At 37.8% G+C, this 14,770-nt stretch overlaps 1 protein-coding gene across 4 annotated transcripts in view; it reads left to right on the top strand.

Annotated features, from left to right (window-relative positions):
• Window positions 1-14,770, top strand: part of rasgrf2b (Ras protein-specific guanine nucleotide-releasing factor 2b) — a 72,412-nt gene that overhangs the window by 16,566 nt on the left and 41,076 nt on the right. For all 4 annotated transcript variants that reach the window (XM_027138293.2, XM_027138292.2, XM_027138288.2 and 1 more), the window contains exons 2-3: window positions 4,303-4,409; window positions 6,045-6,192. In XM_027138293.2, coding sequence (XP_026994094.1) covers window positions 4,303-4,409; window positions 6,045-6,192 — 255 coding nt within the window. The remainder of the gene's footprint in view (window positions 1-4,302; window positions 4,410-6,044; window positions 6,193-14,770) is intronic.

The following is a 14,770-nucleotide window of genomic DNA, read 5'->3' as shown; positions in this document are numbered from 1 at the left end:
ATAAATATGGCTACACTGGATTACAGTTCCCCTAACACACACACACATCCCTGCTCACAATCACCCAGATACTGTTACCCCCATGTTCATTCAGACACACACACACACACACACACACACACACACACACATTCACAGGTTAAAATTACTTTCATTCATTCAACACACTGCGTTTTTGCTCAGTTTACACTCTCTTCCTGACTGATTACCATGCTTTTGCTACATTGTATTAATTCCCAGGTTTTGTTCATTGTTTATGCGCTCAATTACCTGTGGTTTTGTCGTTGCCTTTGATTTCCTATTTGCTTGTCATCTCATCTCTCCCTGTTTTGACTGTGATGAAACACTTTTTTTTGACACTGGTCCAATGAACAGAGCCATTCTTAAAATTCATTTGAGGTAACAATACAAATTGTTTTGTAAAATGTTTGTTTTTATGTTATGACATTATTTGTAGGTGTTCTAGGTCTTAGGAATTTCTGTTGGTGGCTTTTAGATGACTGATTTCTGAAATTTCTGACATGGACAGAGTTTTTCCATAAGCTGTCTATGTTTCTAAAATGTTTGAAAAATTGTACCATGTAAATCCATAAAAAAATAATCAATAGATAAGTATTTATATTAAAAATAATAGGCATTTAATATGCTAAGATGATGAATTTGAGCAGGTTTGCTAGCAGGGGTGTTGTACCAGTGGATTCTGGGAGATAGATATTCTTGGTTTTGTAAAGAAATGCAATAAGAAAAATAAGGGTCTGTTCCGGTTGTTTTAAGGCAGCTGACACGGTCAGGCAGAAGTGGAGCGGCCGGGACTCAAGGACCATCTAGGTTTAGAGATTTTAAATAGATCTGTTGATAGTTATGTAAGATCTCTTATTCAGGTCTCCACTGCAGGACAGTATACCAATAATCCCCTGAACATAAGGTCATCTTCAGACACACACATTCCTGTGAACAAGTGTGAAGTATAAACTAGCAAATGCCTGCCTACTGTATTTTCCTATCTGTGTCATCCTTACATGGTAAGAGCGCTATATAAACATAGAATAGGTCACAGCTTGTTTTCATGCTTTAAGGTATCATTCAAGATCTAAATCACTTGTCAGTTTAAATACCACAACACCACCGTGTTTACATACTGACACTGGTACATTGTGATTTTTCTCTCAAATTTCTCTTGTTTCTGATGATGTACCTGGTCCTTGATGCTGCTGTTTCTCTGTATCATTAGATAACATGGATATGTAATCCCACACAAGCGCATGTGTAATCTGGGCTCATGGAAAAACACTATCCCTGACCTGTTTCCTACAGTGTAGAGTATACTTTAGTCTAAAAAATCAAAGGATGCAATCACTCATGCAGTCATTTTTCCTGCTGATCCACTGTACAATTGTGGAAAAGATTTTGCTTTTTTACAATCTGAGCTGATCTAAATTATACGAAAGCATGTGACTGTGACAGAAAGGTGCAGTGACTAAACAGGTCATGATTCCACAGGATACTTCTGCTTCAGCCGAACATACTGTAGCTCGGGACGACTGCATAACAAACAAAGGCCACTGAAAATTTCCGAATAATTCGTTTAATTCGTTGTTTAATAAAGAGTGTCAGTTTACCTCGTTTCTCAATCATTTAGTAAGATTGTGTGTAAACGCTTGCTTAAACCAAATCGACTACAATTTTTCGCTGCATTTATAAAAGTTTCAGGTACATTGATTTTCTTCATACTTCTGTGTGTCAGTCACAGCTCGTTTGCATGTACTAAATCCCACAAAAATACAAGATAGAAAAGATGAATTTGGTGTGAATTATGTACAGTAGGGTGAAAAGAAAATAACGTGATATATAAAAGGAGGAGATTATGTCCATAGACAGTGAGCACATCACACAGGGAAACTGCTGTTTTAACCAGATATATTAGGGTACTGTACTGTAGATCTAAAACGATGTGCAGTGCTAAAAGAAGATGCCATAATAAACAGAGCCAAGTTATAAGCCAGCTTTCATCATTGGCAGAAAATCCTACCTTTAAACTTTTATTCTTTAAGTATCTCATCTATCTTATGCATGACCTGTACTAAATCTTCTCTCATTCGCTTACAGTGGTTTTTTTGTTATTATTATTATTAGTAGTAGTATTAATATACTAGTTATTATTATTTTAATTCATGGCTTTGTGTTGGCTCATTTTCTTTATGTTTCATCATCTTTAATTAATGCCAATAACATTAATAACATCTCTTGATCCTCGATCTAGTGAACTAGCATGAGGATGTGTTCATGATAGAAACTACAAAGCACTTTTCTATGTCACTCTGAATGATAATGTCGGCTAAACGCTGCAACAATTTTAATACCAAATGAAAAACATAAGCATTACTAAGTAAAGATTCATGCCGTATGTCTTGTGGGAGGGAGATCCAACGTTTGGAAGCAAAAACACAAAAACACCTTCACTACTTCTTTTGTGTTTTGTTCTTGGAACAGAAATTTCTTTGTTTGATTATTTTAGATCCCACTGTGGAGTTTATGCAGCTAGACAGAAAGCTGCTAGTCAATTTATAGCTTCAAGATCAGATCATTTTTTCAATTGTATTCTTTATTGAACAGGAAGTCAGCGAAGTTCGCCTGTACTAGATTAATATCTTTCCTCTGACATGGAACTGTACTGTATGTTTGCTCTTTTGTTCTATGCTTCATACCTCTGAAATTTAGTGGACGGTGTGTAAGACATTTGTAATTTTGACCTTAATTTGTCTTATTGAATCCCCAGCATCAGGAATCAAGATGTGGACTGCAGAACGCACTTGAGGGCTTTTAGTGAACATAGTTTCACACCATTTACATCCTCAGGCCAGCATGACACTGACAGATTCATCATTCTCTCCGCTATACATTATACATCCACCGGCCTCACAGCAGCTGTATTTATTTGTCTTGTAGATTGCTTGAGACTTCATCTGGAACTCCCTTGTTCTCATTTTGTTTCCTTTAAGCCACTTTGTATGGCATCAGTGAAGTCAATGTAACAGCATTACAAAGAGTAACAGTATAATCATAGCTAATCATAATCGTTTATTGATTGCTCTAACACAGAGGTGCTATCTTTTTATATGTACGAACGCACATATATTAGGCTATGGGTATAGATGGATCTGCTTTAATGTCACCATAGACTCATTTGAATGAATTTTTGCTTACAAGAATTCAATATGTCCACTGTTGTGAAATTTTGTATACAATTTGAAATGTGCTCTCACTTCAAAGTTGTGAGGCAGCATTTGTGTTTCTCATTAGTCAGAACCCGTGTTTGACCTGCTGCCGGTGCTAATCGCAAGTTGATTTTTGTCATATGGAGACTTTATTTTCGTTAATGGAATTTAACAACGTTTCAGAGGAACATATGGGATGGCTACATGTTAGATAACTAAAGCAGATGTTCTATTTCTGCTTGGAGCTTCTACACTTGTGACTCATTTTGTGCTGCTGTAAATTGTTCCACATGGAAACGCTAAGGATTTCCTCATCCTAAAAACAGTTCATTCACGAATCACTTGTAACTTAAATTTGTACATAAGAACTTCTGCTATGATCATAAACACTGTTCTGTGCTTATTAAAATTGTTGTATGCCCATATTGAACAGCCTTTCTTCACACATACGGACTAAAAGCTTCTAATCCTGTTACAGTATGTGTACTTTTAAATGTTTTTTTAACTAATGACAAGTTAATGTCATGTAGTTCATACAGTATTTTCATGTGAAAAATACTTTTCCAGAACTGTTATATGTTCTTGTTATTGTTTGCATAAATACAGCTATGGTGCTTATCCTATAAAACATCCTTCAGTCTTTATAGGTTTGCTGATTGCATGACTGTTGCTACATTGTTTGCTAATGAATAAATCAGGGGTCATGCAAAAACAGCATGCTAATAACTAATATTTACCATTTGCTAGAATTGGAATTTCTGCCTAGCTGAATTATGCTAGATACTGTAATTGGTACATGGAATAAGTGATAAAAACAAGCTGGGATAAATACAATGAATTTTGGATAAATACTGGTAATTTAAGACATTAGCAGAGCTTATTTTAGATGAAATGGATTTCAAGCTCAGACTCATGTTTGAAACTGCAGTTCACCGTGTTATCCATATGTTATAGTGCTGAGTAGGTGGTGTGCCTAAAGAGATGATGATAAATTGGCAAAATTCTTTTTTTTCCAGATGAAACTGATTGAAAAACATATACTGTTCCTTGAACAATACTTGTGTTGTGATTGTGTGTCTATCCACAGCACTATTTCCTCATTGTGTTTGGCCATGATGGGCAGAAGCCTCTGGAGCTCCGATCTGAAGAGGAAGCAGAGTGTGATGAATGGGTGGAGTCCATCCAACAAGCCAGGTAAGCTAGAAACAATTGTGTGCTAGTGGATAACATGTAGATAAAATGACAGCAGTGTGTTTTTTGACTGAGGTTCAGGGAAGAAAATTTGTCGGGACAGATCAGTGAGTAGAAAGTCAAGCTGTATTCTGCACTTTCACTGGAAATCAGAACTAGCAACTGATTAACAGCACTGAGCTTGACAAAACAGTTGTTCTTTTCTCTCTCAGACTCTTGAGAAAGCATTCCTGCCAAAGTAATTAAGAATACAGAAGACTTCTTATTATTGCAGGTGTCCCCCTCGGGTAGCTAGAGCATCATAGGGGGATATTTTTGTCTCTTTGTTTTTAAATTTGATCAGTCCCAAAGTGAAAGACAGACATGAGGTATAGAGTGATGATGATGCCAGCAAAAAAACAAACACCATCTGGAATCTGAGGCACTCAGACTTTGGCAGCCTAGTAGACACTTTGTATACAACTGAGGCTGTGGCATTTAGATTTGGCTTGCGTCACTAGTGAGGTCTGCTGGAATGACATGGATTAATGGGTTACTTGTGAGCAGATGTGTCTCAGAGTATTGGGACTATCCCATGTGTTCATCTGACCCATGGGCTTATAGTATTCTCTTTACTCTGTTGAGAATTTTGACTGTTAGTGCAGCACAGTTAGTTAATAGTGAGTGCACAGTAAAAAAAAAAAAAAATGAAGCTAACACAATGGATATCAGGCTAGATTTCAGGATGACTGAATATTTGTATTTAAAAAGTATATGTTGTAATTAAGGTTAGCATTAATAAGTATTAATTCATGTACAAGTGCATGATTATTCACTTACTGTATATTGTAAAGTGTTACCAGTGTATTTATTTCCTAATAGCTCTGGCCTCCAGTGATCGAATTAGTCAGGGGCAGTGTGAGCTGAAAGTGGACTAAATAAATATTATATTTCTCCATTTGGTGTCAGATAAAAAAGTTGTATAGAGAACAGTCATAATGAATTTGTGAGTTTTACAAGACAGTTTCACAATGCAGAATTTTCTGAAATCAGTAAACCCCTCACTGTAACCAGGCTTCAGCTATACGTTTACAAGGTCTAATTTCTGTGATCTCTCACTGCTGGGGGATTGACGAGCACAATTTGTTTTGACCGTGTGGAGATTTATTAAACTTACTCCAGGCTGAGATGACATCATCATGGGGCACTTGTGCCAGCCCAATTTAAACTATGAGGTTACAGCTGTCTTTAAAGATTATTACTTGTTAAAGTGTATGAAATGTTTGCAAGAAAATGATCTGAATTCTATTATAAATATGTGGTCACTGTTACTTACATTTTAATATATTTGTCTTCTACAACAACTTAAATTGAGTTTACATTTTTTTTGTAAAAATATGCTAGTATGGGATATTGTTTTTATAATAATTAATCTTAATAATAGCATTTTAAAATTCACTGGAATTGCTCTTTAAAGGCATCTTGTATGTAATTTAAACAAAAATGTGACTGCAGATAAAATGGACTGAAGTGCCTTAAAGAAGAACACTGTATTTTTTTAACAAATGGCTTCTTTAAGAGACTTCGGCTGGGTAATTTTTATAGTAGTTCATCTATGTGATTAATGTGACTAGCACTCTCTTTCTTGGCTATTCCCAGCTATTCGGACATTATCATCGAGCGTGAAGTGCTCATGCAGAAATACATTCACCTGGTGCAGATTGTGGAGACAGAAAAGGTGGCAGCCAATCAGTTACGCACCCAGTTGGAGGACCAAGACACAGAGATTGAGAGACTTAAAGCAGAGGTAGATGTTTACAGTGACCCATTATAGCATACATATGTGTTACGTGCAGTGTGTGACCTTTTACAACTGGTTGATTATGTTGTGAGATGATTTCCTGTTTCGTAAAATTACACATAATGCTATTAAAGATTGATTGATTAGCAGCCAATTCATAATGCTCTTTATGATAAACTGTTCTGTGGATTTTAAAGGGGGAGGTGTAAAGGTTATAATATACATAATATATCATTTAACTATAATATGGCGCTTGCTAGAATAGCATTTATTTCCTCATTCCGTCCTGTCAAATTCAGTATTTTTCTCCTTGTGAAGGTTGTGAACCTCATTGAAGTCTGAGTAAAACACAATAGAACATGTTGGTATAGGAAAATTATCAATAGTTTGGTGAAGTGTGTGATATGGCCTGACACATATTAAAGATGGACATGCTGTTTTTTGTATTCATTTATAGTTACATTTAATATAGTTTCAAACAAGATCCTGTTATCACTTACATTACAGCAGTTATAAACTCCCTCTCGCACCAAGCTTTTCCTGACTGTAGATAGTCAAGAAACAAAGGAAATGCGATGATGTCTGTGTCCGTGTTGGAAAACTAAAGGCTGTGGCTCTTTCTCTAAAATGAGAAAATAAACATATAATAACAGAAAGGTTTTTGAATCTGTTTATACGGTGCATCTACTGTATACATTAAGTCCTTGTGTAAGAATGAATAATAAATTCAAACTAGTGCACACTATTTCTCTCTCTCTCTCTCTCTCTCTCTCTCTCTCTCTCTCTCTCTCTCTCTCTCTCTCTCTCTCTCTTTCTCTCTAACTATACATACAGTATTTAACATATATTTAATGGCCTTCTATTTGACGTTCTGTTATTTACATATTCATTATGCTTAGTTGGATTTTGGCTTTAGGAAATAGAAAATCAACAGGTTGTGTGATATTAGCTTAGAAGAGTGTAAATCTTTTTCTCCGCTGCTGGAAATCTGCTGTCTTGCTGAGATGCAGCACATTGCAATATGGAAAATTGCTTTGGCTATTAAACTCTTCAAGTCCCATTATGTTTTACTAGGGAATTAGCCATCCCTGAGGATTAGTTTAGTCACCATGGGGATAGAAATCAATTGTCATTATTTGTTTAGGACCAGCAATTTATTATTACTCACTGTTGAGCAAATGTCAGTACATAACTCAATATGATACATTTGATGTAAAAATCAATACTTTATTGATACTTCATAACCTTTATGGTAGTTAATAAAAAACAGACCTACCTGTACATGTCCTACCCCCCACAATTGTGGCATTTTCAAGGTTATTATTGCTACTGAGAGTGAAGCATGAAAGAGGTATAGTATGCAATTAATTTGTCACTCATGTGGTACATAATCATGCTACAGTGGAGATAGGGACAGTGAAGGTGTATTTTATTTTATTTTATTTATTTATTTTTAAAGAAATGAGCCGCCTGCGTTTCTAAATTCCTTAACTACAGATCTCAGCTTGGATTTGAACATAAATTCCACCGCTTCAGTGATTAGCAGAGCCTTAGCCTAGCTATGTACTTGGTACTTGTGGTTTTAAAGGAATAGTCCAGAACTACCACAAACAAAATATATCAACACATTTATTTGGGGTGCATTTCTGTTAGATTAGTTCTGCTTAGTTCATAAAAGTGGCTAAAAAGCTTTGATGCAATTGAAGTGACCCTGGGGTACTGCTGAAATTGTTTGCCTCCAGAGTTGTGCTCTGTACCAACAGGAGGTACAGTACCAGGAGGTGGAGGAGGTGCAGGGAGCAGAAGTTACGTTTTGAAGCTCTTGCTCAGGAGCAAGTTGAGAGCTGGCAGGCATTTCAAAAGCTGCTGTAGCCCATCACATCTCCATGCCACAATAAGCTGGCCTCCACTGATGGTTGTGAGGCCATAATTGAGCTTTTCAGGTGTGCTGCCTAACGATGAATAGTCTGTCTCCTCCCCTGGCTATTAGGTAAGCACAGCTTGGTCTCCAGCAGCTGCTAACAAGGACACAGCTGGAGTATTCAAGCACCAAGAGGGAGGTTCTGCAGTGTGTTAGCCAGACACTAGAGGAACACTAGCAATGCTTCAGTCACTGCAGTTCACCATGGTTGAGCACTTGCACGCACATCAGATGAAGGACTCCTTTTGATAGTGGGCGAGGAGTGGGACTTGGAACAGATCACTGAGCTAGTGATCTTGGGGCAGCTCATTGCTCCATTCCCAAAAGAAAAAGTGGATTTGGACCTGACCACCTTGGACCCTGCGTTGGCTCCATTGTTTTTCCCCTCCTTTCCCACTTGACTAATGTCTCCCTGCTCGGTCTCTCTCTACCAGCTTAAAGGGGGACAAAGCCTGGGCTAGTCTGTTACCAGTGGAGGGAATCCAGACTTATTTATATTTCTCAGCACCGATACACATTGCACTTTCAAAAACAAATAACAGAAATGCAAACCAAAAGGAGCCATCACTAGCTCAGGGCTTTCACCTCATACAAGGTTAAAATCATGCTCTTGTGCATCTGTGTATGTGATTAGCCAGCTATGACTTATAGCTCTCTCTCTCTCTCTCTCTCTCTCTCTCTCTCTCTCTCTCTCTCTCTCTCTCTCTCTCTCTCTCTCTCTCTCTCTCTCTCTCTCTCACACACTCACTCTCTCTCTCTCTCACTCTCTCTCTCTCTCTCTCTCTCTCTCTCTCTCTCTCTCTCTCTCTCTCTCTCTCTCACACTCACTCTCTCTCTCTCTCACTCTCTCTCTCTCTCTCTCTCTCTCTCTCTCACACTCACTCTCTCTCTCTCTCTCTCTCTCTCTCTCTCTCTCTCTCTCTCTCTCTCTCTCTCTCTCTCTGTCTCAAAGTAACACCCATAAGTAGACTGGTGGTAGTAAAACACAGGAGACAATTCTTATTCATTACTTGTTGGTTCAACACACTTCCTCTCCATCTGTAGCCAGTGCTCAACCATGTCACACCTGTTTATTTAAAACTAACCTATGACGTAAGTCTAATGCAGAGAATTTCTGTCAATTTAAATATATAATTTAATAAATGAAAACAGTACAAAATTAAAGTAAAGGTCTTATCAGTAAAGGTCTTTTTGAAAGGATGTGTAACTAACCAAAGCTGATCTTATGTAATTTTATTCAAGTTCTAACTTGAAACCAAAGCATTTTCCTTCTGAAAAAGTATTATTTATAAAAGTAGTATTAGTACTATTTCATTTTTACAAAGAAATTCATAAAAATCATTCTACAATAATCCATGTGCCCTTAAACTTCTATTATAAGTGAGTTACATGCCAACGGGCTCCATTTTTTCTCAGAGCAATAAAACCAAACTGAAGCATTGCAGAAGCACTAGATATAGATTTGATTGAAAATTACTGGAATATTCCCTTAATCATGCTGAATAGATTCCCTCTGGCTGTGAGGAGTGAAAGGTGGAAATTGCTTTTAAAGCTGATTTATGACACAGCCTTTTATCAAAGTTCATCAGATGCCAAAAAATGTTTGTGGTTTGTGGCAGTGATACCTTGAAAGTGATCTTTAATATACATATATATCATCAATTCATAGCATAAAGAGCAATTACAGTTTTACTCTGCATCATGGTAAACAAGACTTGTTCACTACAGCGTACATAATGTGGGCTCAGTTCACTAAAAGCAACATAATGCTTAATGCATAATGCATCATATTAACTGATGTGAGGGTTTAAAGTCATACTGCAGTGCACTGCTGGGCATTTCCAAGTGCTGCAGGCTGTTCTGGAGAATTTGTCTCTAAGGAATATGAACCAATTATCAGTATTACACTAAAATAATTTCTGTAGCATTCTGAAGGACCCTGTAAGATATTATATCAAAATTTGCATTTTTGATTATTAAGCTGATTTATTTTTTACCTATCTATTCTTTATTAACAGAAATCTACAGTGTTTTGATGGAATAATCTTCATCTTCATATATTATGTTAGTAAGGGTAATGAATTCTCTTATTTATTAAAAGTAATACATTGTGAGCAGAGTTTACCAAGATATATTGAAGGTGTTTGTAAGCATCTGTGGTGTTCATAAGCAAACTTTTGTTAGAATGTAAGTTTAATTAGGTTTTAAAACCTCTCAGACCTACTCAAGCTCACTGGCTTAACTCCAGACAAGGCTAGCTTAAAGCACTTATCACAACCCTCACAACCCATCACAACGTAGTTGGACTCATCATGTGTCAGATAACAGAGAGAGCATGCAGCAAGGCTCCTCTCTGCTCTGCAACCTTGGTGATGGAATGAACTTCCCCTAGATGTCCAAACAGTTACTGTAGGTCAGTGGGTGTCTTCAAATGACAAATAAAGTCATAGAGCTACTTGAAGTACTTAACTTCCTAAACATATATGTCTTGTGTTTTTTCATACCTCCTGTAAGCCACTTTACCAGGAATTTGCAGATGGCATTGGGGACGAGTAATATTACTTGGTCTATTGGCCAGAACTCTCTTGGCTGGGCTGGCCAGTTGTAGGCACATTGTAGGCATGCTGTGCTCCTTCCAAGTGCTCCCTCACGATACTCCCAACAGGATGAATTCCTGCCTGTATATCCTGGACAATATCGATGATGGATCAAAACGGGGAGGTTTGTTCCTTCCATGCCTCCTGAGACAAGTCCAGCAGTCCCAGAGTGAACTGGGGGCAGTGAAGATTAAGCCCATTCCTTCTGTTTGTCCCAGCCGATCTCCACAGTTGTCATGGCGCATTCCAGGGTGTTTAGGAACTCCTTTTAGCTCGATGGCTTTCTGCTCCTCCACTGGGCAGGGTCTGGAGGAATTGATCCATTACCACTCTCTTTCTTGGTGGTCAGCTGGTCATACTGGAGCCACTGCCTTGCGATCCACTAAAGCTAATCCATCTACGGATTGCCCATTGCCCATAGTGCATTTATGGGATATTGGCCACAGCGGATGAGAATTCCCTGATTCAACAGGTCATTGTCCTGTGCCTTCTCAGGACCTCCTAGTGCACATTGCACTCGAATGTGACCAGAAATGCCTCCACATTGTCTTCCACCATTAACTTAGTGAGTTGGCATTGAGCATTGCAGCCGGGATTGGGGAGAAGGATTGAAGCTGCCTGTAAGCCTCAAGTAGTTCAAGCAGTTCCTGGGTGGCACTTTTAACACTTTTGGCCAGCTCCTACGTAACCGTATGTTGATGGAGTCTAGACTCTAGCAGGTGCTGCAGGACTTGCTAGTCCCTAAAACTAGGGGCCTCTTCTGTGTCCAATGCCTGCGTTATAGGGGCACTCTATTAGGGTGGACATAGAAGCACAGCACAGAGTTGGAGATTAGGGTGCAAAAACAGAAAAAACTTAGGGGGCAGAAAAGGTGCAGCAATCTTATCGTACCAAATTGCGGTGAGGATTTAGGCCTCAGTGAGAGAGATCCAGGGGGTCCACAGCCGAGGGGTTGTAGGGAGTCCAGGCAGTAGCGGTGATATGAAGTTGGCGGTACCAGGAGCATGGCGCAGGATCAGCATGCAGTTGAAGCATGGTTCAGCTGGAGGAAAAAAAGAATAGCCAAGGGAGTCAGCACGTTAGTTCCACCCATGTGGTGAGAGCCTTTACCTTCCTCTAGCTGCTGAACCTGGCTCTCGCAGGAGAACCGCTGTGGCAATCACAGACCAGTAGGAGACCAGGAGCGGGTCTCCAGATTGGCCTATTGCATTTTGCCGGGAGTTTTGCCGCCAAGCTTTATGCTCCGACCCAGAGGAGCTGACTTTGGTGCTGAAGGATCTGGTGTTGTTGTCAGCAATGCTGGCCATGGTTCTGCACCTCCGTTGTCTTCTCCTAACAGCGGACTTTCTAGGGCGAAGAGTGGACTTTTGGTGAGATGCTCTGCCATCACACTCCCCAAAAGGGTTTTAAACTGGCTGTACATGTACCATGAACTAGTAAGCCAGAAAGAGGACGTACTTATTGTTAAAGTCTTTAAAACACTACTGTAAGTCACTCTGTATGAAGATGTCTGCCAATTAATGTAAATGTAAATGTGTTTTCCATTCAAGCAAATGATTGGTATTCCTAAACTGAATTGTATTCAAGATGAGTCAAATTTAGATATTAGAAAATAAATCTATATATAGAAATGATTGTTGGTCACTTTATGGTAATAACCGTCATTTAACCCATTTTTCTTTAAGCTTGTTTTAGTTCTTATACACTCATCTGCTGTTCTTCATTCAGATGACTTCATTCATACTGATTTAGCAGCAAGTCATTATCTTGAAGTGTGGTTGTCCAGTATCCATGAAACATGCTCATTGATAATGACCTAAAGGGCATTTAAACCGTAATTTGCATACAGATTAAAGAGGTGGTAAAGTCACAGTGAGGTGGTATTTGAGGCTGGCTGAGTGAAGAATGGAGATTGTCCATGGAGAGGAAGTGAGATGTTTATCTGCTGTGAGAGGATCCACACATCCTCTTAGTGACCTATATTCCTGAGTGAACTTACTTAATATGTGTTTGAGGCCTCTGCTTTATGTGACTATATACCACAGATCATTATCAGAAAAAGAATTGATTAGTCATCATTGGCTTTCTCCACTGATTCTCCAACTATGATTAAAGAAAAACATCAGTATTCTAGCTATCCAGTGAATCTGTAGATTGGATGATTGTCAGTGATGGTGGATTTCATGAAATAATCTGATATGAGAATAAAGGCTGTTTTTATATATATTTCAGAAATTCTATAGTCAGTTTCTATAGTCAGTTGTATAGTTTAAAAATTCTATAGTAGACATTGTTATTAATTCATTTAAGGGCTGAATCCATAGAATTTGCCTATTTTTTCTTTATTACTAAATTCTGATATGATAGTGGGATTAAACATTATGCAAAACCTAAATAATGCAATTATTTTTCAATATATTGCTCAAGTGTTGAAAACTCACAACATCTAAAAATATAATAATTTCTGAATTGTTAGTATGAAACAGTTATACAGTTATATATTTTAATTACACCATATAGTCACTTGGAGTGTAACAGTATGGATCAAGTATGAGGCACTTGATTCAATACAGCTGCATGTTGAATAATACATTCAATAGAGTGCATAGTAATACAGGCTATTCATCATAAAATACGTTAAATCCATATTCCCTCTGTACGAATACCTTCCTGTTCATATTAAAACAGGAGAGATGGGGGAGGGTCGCTTGTTAAAAAACACGCTTCTCCTAAGCACAGGGGTTTAATGAGCCAAAACACTAGCATACTAGCATGCTAGTCAGTGCTAATATTGATGAATGAGAACCAACATAATGTAGACACAAACACAGAGACTCTCTCTCTCTCTCTCTCTCTGTTGCTGCTTTAAAAACATTGTGGCCTACTTCTGTCCAGGTTAAATAACTAACATCAAAGATTATGTCTCAAAGCAGATTTAGAGAAGTATAGAAACAGAATAAAAGTTAAAGTTACTATTTAACATCTATCCATGATGAGCAAGCCTGAGGCGAGGGTGGCAAGGAAAAACTCCCTGAGATGATATGAGGAAGAAACCTTGAGAGGCTCAGAAGGGAACTCGTCTTCATTTAGGTGCCAATGGACAGTAAATAATGTCCTTTCTACAACAGTTTGTAGTCGAGTGGAATTACACCTGGAAAATGGGGTTGGATTGAATTCGGGATGAATTTAATCCACCAGGGATGAATTCGAAGTATTTTGACATGTTTTGTGTGGACATTTTGCTGAGACCCAACAACCTTACACATTACTGAAAGCCAGAGAGCTAATGCTATAAATTAATCTGTTATATTTTTCGCCACATTTAATGCTCAGCTTTTGTTTTGTTAAATGCTGCAGAGAGTTAAGTTGTATTTTGATCAATTGAGAATGAAAAGTAAATGAAATGGAAAACTAAAAACATTTTCATATAATCCTTATGTTTTCTGTATTCTAAGAATGTAAAAAAGTCAAAATATAAAAAATGTATCATATCTTGACACCACTGCATCATAACATACTGTATCATTTCTTATTGCATCAAATACGTATATAACAATGTATTGTCGTACCCATAACACTCTGCATAGAGTATTTTAATTAAAAAACTTTCTTTTTCTTTTATTACCAGTGAGAAACCTCCAGAAACCCGTTTCATTGTTTTCCTTCTCAGACACTGGTAGATTTTCTGGTTTGTAGTAATCGCTCAGGGATGGCACAGTGGTGCAGCAGGTAGCATTGCCACTTGTAAGGGGAAAATATCATCTTAGAACTTGTTCAAAATTGGTGAATGTCTTTATTTCAGTAAAAGCAACAACAAAGCCCATGTGAAAAGCTGGACTGAACAACAAGCATCTAAAACTTAAACAACATAAAGATTTTGAATTGATATTCTTCTGGTATTCTCTTTAAACTGTTCCTATTCCCATGCTATGATTTGTTCAACAAGTGAGAATCTTTCATTGTGACTATAATGTCAGGACATTAGCTGCACAGGATTTTGGCAACTACTGTAAAAGAGGCAATTGAGGTGATTGAACTGGGATCACACCAAACACCTATCAAACAG

This window comes from Tachysurus fulvidraco, chromosome 9, assembly GCF_022655615.1.
Source record: "Tachysurus fulvidraco isolate hzauxx_2018 chromosome 9, HZAU_PFXX_2.0, whole genome shotgun sequence".
Classification (NCBI taxonomy): Eukaryota; Metazoa; Chordata; class Actinopteri; order Siluriformes; family Bagridae; genus Tachysurus; species Tachysurus fulvidraco.
Note: the sequence above shows the minus strand (reverse complement) of the source record. Positions and strands in the feature narration are given on the sequence as shown.